At 44.3% G+C, this 13,730-nt stretch overlaps 1 protein-coding gene across 3 annotated transcripts in view; it reads right to left on the reverse strand.

The window, feature by feature from the left end:
• Positions 1-13,730, reverse strand: part of MTRR (5-methyltetrahydrofolate-homocysteine methyltransferase reductase) — a 122,412-nt gene that overhangs the window by 95,103 nt on the left and 13,579 nt on the right. For all 3 annotated transcript variants that reach the window (XM_030205383.1, XM_030205365.1, XM_030205373.1), the window contains exon 5: positions 4,221-4,338. In XM_030205383.1, the coding sequence (XP_030061243.1) occupies positions 4,221-4,338 (118 nt within the window). The remainder of the gene's footprint in view (positions 1-4,220; positions 4,339-13,730) is intronic.

The raw sequence follows: 13,730 nt of genomic DNA on the forward strand, positions 1-13,730 counted from the left end.
GTGTGGGGGGGGGGGGGGGGGGGGGGTGAAACAATGTAAGCACAGAAGATCCACAGTATACCACTGTCAAGAAGCCAAGTTCTTGACTATATGGAATTCCTGCTGCAACATTTTTGGCAATCCAAGGTACAAAATGTTATAATAATCTAAACAGGGGGGGCGTGGCAAGATGGCGTCCTAGCTGGTCTCACAAACGGTTCCTCTGCTTGCTGGTGATTCTTTTTGCTTTTTCTTCTATTATTCACGATGCCTCATACAAAAAGGAAAGGGATGACAAAGGGGCAACCGCCGTTAGCCCTAACATCGTCCCCAATTCAGCAAACTTTGGACCGTTTTGTGAGAAGCTTACCTTTGGAATATGGATCGGCGAGCCCCGCGTTGACTGACGTCGAAGGAGCAACGCCAATCTTGGGGCCGGATACTACCCTCTCGCCGCCTGAGCTCAATCCACCTCCATGCCCTGCTGCTTCCAGAGTGGAGATAGTGGGCCAAACTCAGACCGAAGAGCCTGATAGTTTGAGCCTGCTTGGCGGTATCTTCCCTGGCCAGACAGAAGAGAATATTCTGGAGCAAGAGACGCCCCAGGAGGTGACCATGGAAGCTATATGGAAAGTGGTCCAGAGATTGACTTTAGAGGTGGCTAAGTCAACTAGAGAAATGACCACAATCGTGAGTAAATTGACAGTAATGTCAGAATTATTGGATCATGTTAGAAAAGAATCTACTAATCAAATATCCCACTTAAAAGATGTTAACACAGTGAAAACTACTGTTGATGTTTTAGTTAAAGATAAAGTGCTAACAGCTCATAAAATAGAGCAAATAGAAAACCATAATTGACGACTTACTCTTAGATTGTTGAATTTTCCTATATCACCAGCTTTGACTCCTCAGGATTTCCTCAAAAAATATTTTAAAGACATTTTGAAACTATCTCCAACAGATATTCCCCCATGTAATTAAGTTTATTATTTACCAAATATTCGAAACAATGGAGAAGCTTCAGAATCAGCAAATTTGGTGAATATGCCATTACAAGCTGGTATTGATATGCAGAACTTAACCGCAATTTTGGAAGACTCTATGGTTGAAATATCATCCAGAGGAACTTTGATAGTGTCCATGGCTTTTGAGCAGGACATAAATATGATAATGAAATTGTATTTCAAATATTCTTCTGCATTATTCTGTGGTCAGAAAATCTGGGTTTACCCGGATGTTACAAAGTCGACGCAGCAAAGAAGGATACAGTTTTTGTCCTTGAGAGAAGAAGTTAAAGGATTAGGAGCAACGTTTACATTGGCTTATCCTTGCAAATGTTTGATCCGTATGTCAGGAATTAAATATGCCTTTTTCGAGCCAAACCACTTAAGGACATTTCTGGACTCAAAAAAACCATCTAGCTGAAGGGAACAAATGAATCAGCGATAAATTAAAGATATTGGGATAAAAGAACAGGACAATGCCAATTTGGACTTTAATTAAAGTAGTATTTTCTTCTAAATTAACAATCTCCTTAATTGCTTTTTCGTACCACTCCCCCCCAGGAGTTTTTGTGGTCTAAGGAAGAGCAAAAAAAAATTTTCTGATAATTCTGTTTCAACTTTCTTTTCTTTTTCTTCTAATAATTTCTCTGTATTGCCTTACAAACTAGTATTTGTTTGTAATAATTGAAATTTAATAAATAATTAAAAAAAATAATAATCTAAACATGAAGTTGTTAAATCACAAGAAGATTGTGAAAAATTACAAGAGGACCTTACGAGACTGGAAAACTGGGCATCCAAATAGCAGATGACGTTTAATGTGAGGAAGTGCAAAGTGACACGTGGGAAAGAGGAACCCAAACTATAGCTATGTAATGCAAGGTTCCACATTAGGAGTCACTGACCAGGAAAGGGATCTAGGCATCATTGTTGATGATATGTTGAAACCCTCTGCTCAATGTGCGGCGACGGCTAAGAAAGCAAATAGAATGTTAGGTATTATTAGGAAAGGAATGGAAAGCAAAAATGAGGCCATTATAGTGCCTTTGTATCGCTCCATGGTGTGACAGCACCTCGAATACTGTTTGCAATTCTGGTCACCGCATCTCAAAAAAGATATAGTGGAATTAAAAAAGGTACAGAGAAGGGTCACGAAAATGATAAAGGGATGGAACGACTTCCCTATGAGGAATGAGGAAAGGCTAAAGTGGCTAGGGCTCTTCAGCTTGGAGAAAAGATGGCTGAGGGGAGATATGATAGAGGCTTATAAAATAACTAGTAAAAAAGGCCCGTTTCTGAGAGGAGTGAAACGGGCGCTAGCAAGGTTTTCATGGAAGTGTGTATGTTTGACAGTGAGTGTGTGAGAGACGGAATGAATTTGCGACTATGTGTGTGTGAGTGAGACTGTCTGTGTGAGAGTGTGTGTTCGAGACAGAGAGTGTGCCGCAGGTGTCCCCCCTGCGTGTGTTGGCATCCTTCCCGCTCCCCCCCTGTTTCCTTTTCCCATATCCTTCTCATCCCCCTCCCCCCCCTGCCAGCCTCAGGGTCGTGCCCCCCCACCCCGGCCTGCAGGATCGTGGGCCCTGTGGCGGCGTTTTTGTGTATCGTAGTGTGTATGTTTGAGAGAGTGTGTATGAGAGTGAGTGTGTGAGAGTGAATGCGTGAGTGTGATAGTGAGAGTGTGTGTGGCGTGTTTGTGCGAGAATGTGAGTGTGTGTGTGAGAGGGAATCCGAGCTTCAGGGTGTTGGCCCCGCCTCCCTTGGGCTTTCAGGATGGTGGTCCCTCCGTGTGCCGGCGTTTTTCCCCCTCCCCCCTTCCTGCCCTCCCCCTTCCCTCCTCGCAGGTTGAGGTTCGAGTGCCTCCCCTTCCAGTGCCTTTCAGGGTCATGGCGCTCCCTCCGACTGAAGCTGTCTCCCTTCCTGGCACGTTCAGGCAGGCAGGCAGTTCAGGCTGCCTGCCTGCGTCGCTCCCTCCGTGTCTCCCAGTTTGTGCGGGGCGATGGGAGTCCTGCGAAGTTGGAAAATGGCTGCCGAGGGGCAAGGGGAGTGAGATCACGTGTCGCCGATGCTTGCGTCCCTGCCTGCCTCTCTCCGACGTTGTGCGGGCGATGTTAGTCCTCCGGAGGTGGGAAATATCCGCCGAGGGTCAGGGAGCTGGCGTTTGGCCGATTGTCATAGCGCCGCCCTCGACGTCATGACGCGAGGGCAGGCCAGACACTCAGGGCAAACCGGATATCTCTGGCGCCTCAATTTCTGGCTTGAGGCTTCAGAACGTTGGAGGTGCCTTTTATTATATAGAGATGAGTGGAGTGGAACAGGTAGACGTGAATCACTTGTTTACTCTTTCCAAAAATACTAGGACTACGTGGCACGCAATGAAGCTACAAAGTAGTAAATTTAAAATGAATCGGAGAAAATATTTCTTCACTCAACGTGTAATTAAACTCTGGAATTTGTTGCCAGAGAATGTGGTAAACGCAGTTAGCTTAGCGTGGTTTAAAAAAAGGTTTGGATAGCTTCTTAAAATAAAAGTCCATAAGCCATTATTAAAATGGCCTTGGGGAAAATCCACTGCTTATTTCTAGGACAACTAGCATAAAATGTATTGTACTGTTTTGCAAATTCGCCTTGTTCTTAGAATGTATAAATGCAAATATATCAGATGAATTCCGATTTGCAAATACCATGAAAAGGACATTAGTTTGCAATCCTTGCTGAAATGCCTTAAAATAATGAAACAAGGGCCAATGTTCAGAACAGTTTAAGCACACAGGAGAGGCTCCTAATTGCTTGAACCACACTGAGCTGGCTGGGCAGCGATATTCAGCAGCACTTAACAGGACAGCGTTGCTGAATATCAGTTCTGACTGCCGTTGCACTGTCCAGGCAATGCTGGGGTGGTTCCATGGAAGAGCTGAGGCAGTCCCAGAAGTTATATGGGCATCAGCAATATTCAGTGCTGCTGCCCATACACCTAACTGGAAAAGCTAAACCACACAAATATCAGACTTAACTTTGCCCGATTACTGCAGGGAATATTGGACATATCCACATAATTTCCAAATATCGCCAGTCCCAGATATTCAATGCCAGTGCCCGGAGATGGCCCAACATTGAAAATCTGTGTCTATTTTAGTTGGCGCTAGCACTTAAAATAACGCTGACTGCCACCAGCTGAACATTGACTTGTTAAATGCTAAAAATCAGAAGTAGAGCCAGTAATGGTGCTCTTACCCCACACAATCATCTGCATATCCCGTACTGTAGAAATGCCTGGCTCCCAGTTCTTGAAGTCTTTTGTCAATTATCTTCCCACCATTACAGAAAAATGTGTACTCAGAATCTCCAAGAGCTGAAAGTACAATACAGATCATATATCTTTGTATCTGTAGTAAAAGTCTAACATTTTCTGCAATTTAAATATAGAGGGGTTGATATTCAAAGGAATTTATATGTTCACCATCAATCATTAAAAAGAGAGGGAGTCCAAAGCACACCATAAGGATTAATAGCAAAAATCCATCAAGGGCCTCAAGGATAGGGGATAGCAGAACCTTAATGAGACCCAACGTGGGTTGTCTTTCGGTATAAGCACCAGCATCATGGGTCTGTAAAAAAAATAATACAAACTTAGAACAAAATAAAACCCTCACATTATATGTATAATGTGTATATTTTGTGTTTTGACGTGCAATAATTCCAAATATGTGTTTAAAATGAAAAAAAAAAACCTTCATATAGATAAGATTTTACAAAGTGCAGTGAGGTGATAAGATAGAAATAAGTCATTTGTGACCAACATTCAATAAAATAATTGCATCTGAAAAGAGAATATTTACATAGTTAATTCTCACCACTGTAATACAATCCACCCAGAACAAATTGGTGTCCAAAAACAAAACTGTAGCAAACCTAAAAATCAAGATAAAATCACCTCTAAGAAAACAGAATAGTAAAATCGTCAAATGCATCATAACGTTTGAACTATCATTTTGATCAATGCATAGTGCCTCACACATTAATACAAATGCATATTAGATCATGCTGTTCTCTACAGTGGCAAATTACATATGAACTATGGACAAAGCATATTAACACTATTATTGCTCAGGATACCTAAAATATTTGTAAAAATATAAAACAAATATTTTATATTCAGGAGGATGCCCGTGCTCCAGCCCATGAATTTGTCCCCAAGACTGTGGGAAAGATTGCTTTCCCACAAAGGGCAGGGGTTCTTGAAACACTGAGTACACCTGTAGACAAGGAATTCCCAGGCTGCAGGGAAGGGGAAGAAAGGTCACAGATGCCCAGGAAACTTTGCAGGGGTAGGGTTAGTGAAGAGAGAAGCCCTGAGGAAGATGAGCCTCCCTGGATTCACAGACAGTATGTAATGGCTCCCTGCAAGTTCAAGGAGGTGGGGTTCCTAATGAGACTCAAAAGGCTGGAGAAACCTATTCCTATGGAAGAGGAGGAGCCTAAGATACAAGAGGAGAATTAAATGTCAGAAGTAGAGTTCATGGACTGCTCTGCAGCTAATTGGGTAGAACCCCAAAGTATGCAAATGTGAATGAGAAAAGTGAATTCCCAGATACCTGCTACAATTTATAACTTTGTTTGACAGCTGGGGTGCGGGGGATAGTGCCCGTTACATAAGAAAATTATCCCAAGACGAGGAGCTAACACTGAAAGCTGAGAGAGCCCAAACCAGAGAAGAGACTAAAGGTACAGGATTTTTCCAGACCTGATTTGCATATGACTTGTAGACAGTTAAAATCCCTGGATTATAAATTGCTAGGGAAGGAATCAAGGGGTTGGTACTTATTTTGTGGACTTTACAAACTAATCTTGACATATACAGAGTCTTGCTGATGACTGGATTCTGAATTTGTTTCATCACCCTGGGAAGGTCGCCCAGAGTCAGGGCCCTGGGAGCAGGCAGCAGGATACAACATAAACTGGCCCACTTGGGCCATCCAGGGTTGCGGATCTGTCCTGAAGACAAAAGGATCCTTTTTCTTGGTGGAGCGCTAGGACATTATCTTGGTTTATTGAATGAACAAGTGTACGGACCTGAATTGCTAGCAAAGGACCTCTACCTGCCATATACTTGATTATCCCAAACATAGGCTAAAAAGTACAATGAACTACACCCACAGAGTAAGTTCAAACAGGTTCTTAGATTTCATAATAAAATTACCTGCTTCCAGTAACTTACAGAATGGGTGAAGGGAAAAAAAATAGGGTTGGGACTTTTTATCCACAGGTACAAATAGCTACTAAAAGAAACATCATGCCCTTAAAGCTGCGGCGCTCATTACAGCTCCTGGCCTCTGTCCAGACTAAATGCTTGGCCCAAGGCAAGATTCTGGTTTCATGTTATAAATGCATGCATACTGAATCCCTCATGAAAGAAGTACAAGAACTAAGAGAGGAGGTGGCAAGACTAAGAAGCATCTGTGACAACCAGAAATTCATCCCAGAGACACACGTTGAAACACTGGGGATCTTCAGCAAAGGGAGAGAAGATTTTGTGCAGAAAAAGCACAGCTCGACACAGGTCACCAAATCCTGCAAAATCAACACCCCAACTCTAGAGGTATATACTTCCTTTTTTATAGTCTTTCTTATCATGTTTGAACTTATTGTACATGGAGGCATATTTTCAAAGCACTTAGACTTACATATATACAAAAACTTAGGAGCCAGCGGCTGAGACTTATTTGCCTCCCTATTCGCAGCAATGCATCTGAAACTGCTTTCCCAGCTCTGCATAGTGATCGGGCTTTCCACTTACTTGAGCTGCCCTGTGCAGTAGGTTTGGGAAGTCTCGGACTTGAAACCACAAAACTTCCCAAACCACCTGCACAGTGTGGCTCAAGTATGTGGACAGCCCGATTGCTGTGCAGAGCCAGGAAAGCAGTTTCAAAAGCAGCACTGCGACAGGAAAAAAAATCTTTTGGGAGTATGAAATCCTAGGCACCAGAGTATAATTTCTAAGCGCCATGGCAACCTGGCGCCCAGGGTTTGTCGAGCCCTATATGTATATGTGTGTACTGAGAAGGAATAGTGATAATATGCTTTGTGCGTGGTTCATATGTAATTTGTTGCTGTAGAGAACAGCGTGACCTAATATACATCTGTATTAATATGTGAGGCTCTGCTCATATATTGTGATGCATTTGAGCTTTTTACTATTCCGTTTTTTAGAGGTAATTTTATCTTGATTTTTAGGTTTGCTGCAGTTTTATTTTTGGACAACGTTTTTGTACCGGGTATGTTGTACTACATTGGTGAGAATTAACTATATAAATGTTCTCTTTTCACATACAATTATTTCATCAAATGTTGGTCACAAATGGCTTATTTCTATCTTAATATGTTGAACACTTCATTGCATTCTGTAAAATATTATCTACATGAAGTTTTTTCACTTTAAACACATATTTGGAATTATTATACATTCATATATAAAATGTAGATATTATACACATGGGACTAGATTCTATATATCATGCCTAAAAAATTGGCGGCAAAATGAAATTTGCCTAAGCATGTTCTACAACGTATGCTTTAATTTAGGCGTACTTTATAGAATAAGCCTAAATTTCCACACGGTATATAGAATACACCAAATGCTATTCTGCACAACTAAATTTAGATGTGGACAGTTACATCACCCGACACCTAAATTATGCAAGGATCAGATGTATTCTATAACAATGCACATAGATTTTACAAATGCCCATGAACCACCCATTCCATGTCTAGTTTTCAACTATGCAACTTAGAATTTCCGCCAAGTTACAGAATACACTTAGAAAGTTCTGCGTGTAAATTCAAATTAATGCTAATTAGTGCTGATAATTGGTTAACATCCAATTATCAATGATTAGCTTGTTAACCAATTAGCTTATGCGCATTGCTATGGAATACGCTTTGATTTCCGTGCAGAAATCTCAGCGCAATACATAGAATCCCGGGGACAATTTGAGGGTTTTATTCTGTGTTAAGTTTATTTGTTTGTATTACTTTTTACAGACCCCTGACACAGGCAATTAAGCCAGAACATGGCCCATGTCAGGTTTCATAATAAAGTTCTGCTATCCCTATATAACTTTCTTAACAGTGGATTTTCAGCACCTATATAGGTAGTATCAGGCTAAAATCTTATCTGAACAATTTGATTCTATCTGTACAATATGGGGAGGAGGGAGGGTAGAACAAAAAATTATCTGGAAAGCAGTGATATCCAGTCACTATCCTGATTAAGTGACATGTAGTTTATGCATGCCAAATTTTTAAAAGAAACATTAGTGTGTTATTTCAGTTTTATGATGAGAACACAACTGTTTTTTTTGTGAGAACAGATTAATTTCAATAATCAGTTTCAGGAGAAAGAGGACAGAGATATGGAGTGAGAAAGCTCAATGATGTCGTCTGAACAGCAGCAACATAAATCTCTCCACTACCGGACACTCTGGTGTCTTAGGGAACAGTGTAGTAATCGTAGTCCTGCCTATTTATAGGTAGGATTCTTATTGTTTGAATCATAGGATTGGTGCTACTGCTGCATGACATGTTTGCTACATGTATGCTGAGTCAGAATTTTTTCAGGTTTTGCATTATTTCACAACTTGGGTAGTGGAGCGATCTACGTTGATGACATGAGCATCAAAATATTTGTTTTTTAATGCTAACTTCCATGGAGAAATTTTCTAGTTCAGATCTCTTATTCAGAGGAAGCTGGATTTTTGTGGATGTAGATAATGTTTACATTAACTCAAAAGAAGTGCTATACTGTGTCAGACCTAAGCTACGTGAGGGTCTATGTATGCAGTGTGTCACAGATGTTAGCATCATCCGTCATGTGTGCCCAAATGAAAAAAGGTTGAGGCTCAGCAACATTTAGAAAGCAAAACAACATGTAAATTATTCCCAATATATACTCTGGATGCACTGCTAGCATGATTTAATGACTTTGTATACTTCTGCATCAAGTTAGTGTATAAATTTTGAGGCATATTTTCAAAGCACTTAGCCTTCCAAAGTTCCATAGAAACCTATGGAACTTTGGAAGGCTAAGTGCTTTGAAAATATGCCTCAAAGTGAGTTTTAGAAATATTACAGCAGATGCAGAACCAGTAATCTCTATGGGATTGGAGTTGTGGGGGCCCAAATCTCTGTCAGTCTACCCCTGCTTTACACCATACCAATAAGAACTGACAAATTCCAGAGGGCTGGGTAGCCCATTCAATTAGTGTAGCATCCTCATAGGCAGGGCAGTGTCCTTGCTTCCACTTCATTCACTTCTTCTCTGAGTGCCCTAGTATGGGTATACAGGTCTGGAGGATCTAAATCCTAGGTATAGGTATCTTGAAAGCCATTGTGGTTTTCTCCCATCCAATCTGAGTAGACCTTGGAAGTATCCCACTTGTCTGGACTGGTCTGATATGGACCATAAGGAAGGTGCAATTTGGACTTACCTGTTAATTTCCTTTCCTTGAATTCTGAGAGAACAGTCCAGAATCTTCCCAGATAGCTGTGTTTAAAAAAACATTTTGGACAAATTCCTGGATATAAATTCCATAAACAGTTATTAAGGTAGACCTAGGGAATCCCTGGGAGGAAGAAGCAAGGAATATTACGACTTTTTAGGATTCTGCCAGGTACTTGTGACCTGAATTGACCACTGTTAGAAACAGGATACTGGGTTAGACAGTATCCATGAAGCCATGGCAGTCAAAGGCTTTCACTTTGACTGCCATGGCTTCACGGAAACGCAGCCAAAGAAGAGGAAGAGTCCGTATCCTGCTCCAGCCCCTGCTGAAACCAGCTAAGCCATGCCCAGGCCGAGTGAGAGCTATAAGGTGAAATTAGATCTTACCTGCTAATTTTCTTTCCTCTAGACCCTCCAGACCGGTCAAGACGCGTGGGTTATGTCCTCCTACCAGCAGAGGGAGACTGAGAAAACACTAAGCTTTTGAAGCCTGTATATATAACCTGTGCAGAACCTCCACTAGCCAGTATAACCCTGACAAAGCAGAGAAACAAAAAACACTAACAACAACTAGCAACCCTGTACGTGGTCACAGTAAACTGCAAAAACAAGAAACATCTTCCGCTTGCTCTTACGGAAACATGTTCCTTTGCCTTTGATAAAACAGTTGGGCTTCTACAGGTGGACTATCAAAGAAGAGCCCCACCTGTCCCGGACTCCTATCACAAAACAGAAATAAACAGTCTGCAATTAGAGAAACAACAATCTACAGCAGCCAAGAATTATCCAACCAACACACCTCCTGGCCTCCAATACAGACAGGGCGGGCTCTTGACCGGTCTGGAGGGTCTAGAGGAAAGAAAATTAGCAGGTAAGATCTAATTTCACCTTCCTCAGCGACCCTCCAGACCGGTCAAGACGCGTGGGACGTACCAGAGCAGTAACTAACTTACGGGAGGGACCTACTAAGGCCAGAGGTCAAAACTGCTGCCCCAAAGCGCACCTCGTCCTTTGCATGCACAGGAATCCTATAATGCTTCACAAAGGAATGCAACGAAAACCAAACCGCAGCCCAACAAATATCTAACAGAGAAATCATACTATTCTCCGCCCACGAGGCTGCCATTCCCCTAGTGGAATGAGCAGACCAGCCCCTAGGCACCACAGGACCCTTCACCAAGTAAGCAGATGCAACCGCCTCCTTCAACCACCGTGCTATGGTCACCTTAGGAGCCGCTGCACCCTTCTTTGGGCCACCATGAAGAACGAACAAACGGTGAGAGGCTCTGAAGTCCTGAGTTCCAGAGAGATAACAACTCAAAACTCTCCTTACATCCAGCTTGGCAATACCACGCTGCTCCGAATCTCCAGCCATATCACCCAACACTGGCAGAGAGATGACCTGATTAACATGGAACTCGGAAACCACCTTGGGCAAAAAAAGGAAAGCACCGTCCGCAACGAAACCTTTCCCTCAGAAAGGACAAAAATGGTTCCCTACAAGACAAAGCCTGAAGCTCTGAAACACTCCGTGCTGAAGTAATCGCCACCAACAAGACCGTCTTTAAAGATAAATCCTTACAAGATGCCGATACCAGTGGCACAAACGGAGGCCTGATCAAAGCATCCAAAACTAGCTTCAAATCCCACGGAGGCACCATCCGTCACTGAGGTGGACGCAGCAACTTAACACCCTTCAAAAAACGCACTACCTCAGGCACAGACGCGAAGGACTTTCACTGAAGCTTCCCACGAAAACATGACAAAGCTGCCACCTGAACCTTCAGTGTAGACAAGGCCAGACCCCTATCAACACCATCGTGCAAAAATTCCAAAACTTCCGCCACCGAAGAGCGAAACGGCCGAACTCGATGGTCTTCACACCAGTGCTCAAAGATTCTCCAAACCCGGACATACGCCAAGGAAGTGGATCGTCTACGGCAACTCAACATCGTAGCAAAGCCACTGGATGAAAGCCCCTTCTTCTTCAACTTGTGCCGCTCAAGAGCCAAGCCATAAGCGAAAACCGAGCCGGAACCGGCATGATTATCGGGCTTTGACACAGAACTGATCCCAACAAAGGCAGGGCCGCCGCCCCTGCCAACCGCACCAGGTCTCCGTACCATGGTCGATGCTGACAATCCGGAGCTACCAGAATCACCCGACCGAAGTGATGTTCGATGCGCTATATTACTCGACCGACTAACAGCCACGGAGGAAACACATACAGTCACTCCCGAGGCCAAGGCAACAGAAGAGCGTCGATTCCCTCCGCTCAAGGGTCTCTTCAGCGACTGAAAAAACAAAAAATCTCTGAACTTGCGCATAGCGAGCTGTTGCCCTAAGATCACCGAAAGTCCCCAGACCGACACAACTCACTGGAACACTGACTGAAGAAAAGACCACTCTCTGGGATCTAGAGTGTGCCTGCTGAGATAATCTGCATCTATGTGACCTACCCCGGCCACATGCGCTGCCAAGAGAGCCTGAAGATGAGTTCAACTGCGCCGCCAAGGCTCTTCGTCCCCCCTTGACGGTTGACATATGCTACTGCCATGGCATTGTCACAGAGCACTCGGACTGCCTTGTGGCGAACCACCGACGTCAAGGCCTGGAGCACCACCCGAATGGCCCGAGTTTCCAGCCGGTTGATGGACCACTCTGCTTCTGCCCGAGACCACCGGCCTTGAGCTACCTGACCGAGACAATGTGCCCCCCAACCTTGCAGACTGGCATCCGTGACCATTACCAGCCCCTGTGGGGACTCCAACGGCATTCCTGTTCCCAAATTGCGCGGGTTGAGCCACCAGCGGAGACTGAGACGAGGGGCCACCGACAGCGGACAACATATTTCCAAGTCCTGCGACAGAGGGGACCAACGACTGAACAGAGCTGACTGTACCTGACGCATGCGCGCCCTGGCCCACGGAACTACCTCTATGGTCGCCGCCATCAGGCCCAGGACCTGACGATAAGTACGGGCCGTCGGCGCCTTCTCTGCAAGGAACCGACAAATCAGACCCTGTAACTTGGAACCAAAAGGCTGCACGAAGGAAAGTGAAGATAAGCTTCCGTCAAATCCAGGGAAGTGAGAAACTCTCCTTTCCGGACCGCACCAGTGACCGACCGCAACGTCTCCATCCGGAAAGAGGGCACCTTGAGTGCCGCATTGACCCTTTTGAGATCTAAAATGGGACGAAAAGTGTCCTCTTTCTTGTGGACCACAAAATAGATCAAATAGCACCCTGAGCGTTGCTGATCTGAAGGAACAGGAACCACGGCTCCCAATGCGAGCAGCCACCGCAGAGTGTCCCTCACTGCTGCCCTCTTGCTCCAAGACCGACAGAGGGATTCCAGAAACACTTCGGGAGAACAGCGCATATCCGCCTCGAAACACCTTGAGAACCCACTGATCTGACCTGATTTGGGCCCAGCTCTGGTAAAACAGACTCAGCCGAGCCCCAACATGCACCAGAGCCTGAGCCCGCACACCTTCATTGGGAATTGCGGCGTGAATACTAACCTCCTACGGAAAAGCCACGCCCTCCGCGACGATTCTCACGAAAGAACTGTGCGCGCTGGAAAAACCGACCCCTAGAGGTCCTACTACTATTAAACATTTCTATAGCACTACTAGACTTATACAGCGCTGTCCAAATTAACATGAAAAGACAGTCCCTGCTCAACAGAGCTCACAATCTAAATTGGACAGACAAACAGACAGCTAGGGGTAGGTCCCACTCGATCTGCCCGGCCTATACCGCTGAGCCTCCCTAAACCGTCCCCGAGAGGAACTAGTTCTGGCCCCTGCCTTGAACCGAAAATCTGGAAGCCATAGAACCTTGGTATCACTAAGACCTCACACTAACTTGTCCAAATCTTCTCCAAAGAGCATAGCTCCCTTAAGTGGCAGAGACCCACAACCATAGCCATATTTTTTGTCTGAAGTAGGCAACAAATCATAAAAGCCTCAGACAAAAAGGATGAACCCATGTCCAAGTCGGCTAACTCCTGACCCCCAGAAGAACCAACATCTACCGAATCATCCAGGAGCTTCTCGGCCCAACGAAAACATGCCTGAGCTACCAGACCCCCACAAACCGAGGCCTGCAGGGCTAGAGCCGACAAAATAAAACTACGCTTGAGAAAAGATCCCAACTTCCTATCCTGAGGATCACGGAGGGCCGTTCCTCCATCAACCGGGATAGCCGTAGCTATAATTACTGCCGTCACTACTGCATCTA

The sequence above is a fragment of the Microcaecilia unicolor genome, chromosome 1 (assembly GCF_901765095.1).
Source record: "Microcaecilia unicolor chromosome 1, aMicUni1.1, whole genome shotgun sequence".
In the NCBI taxonomy this organism is placed as follows: Eukaryota; Metazoa; Chordata; class Amphibia; order Gymnophiona; family Siphonopidae; genus Microcaecilia; species Microcaecilia unicolor.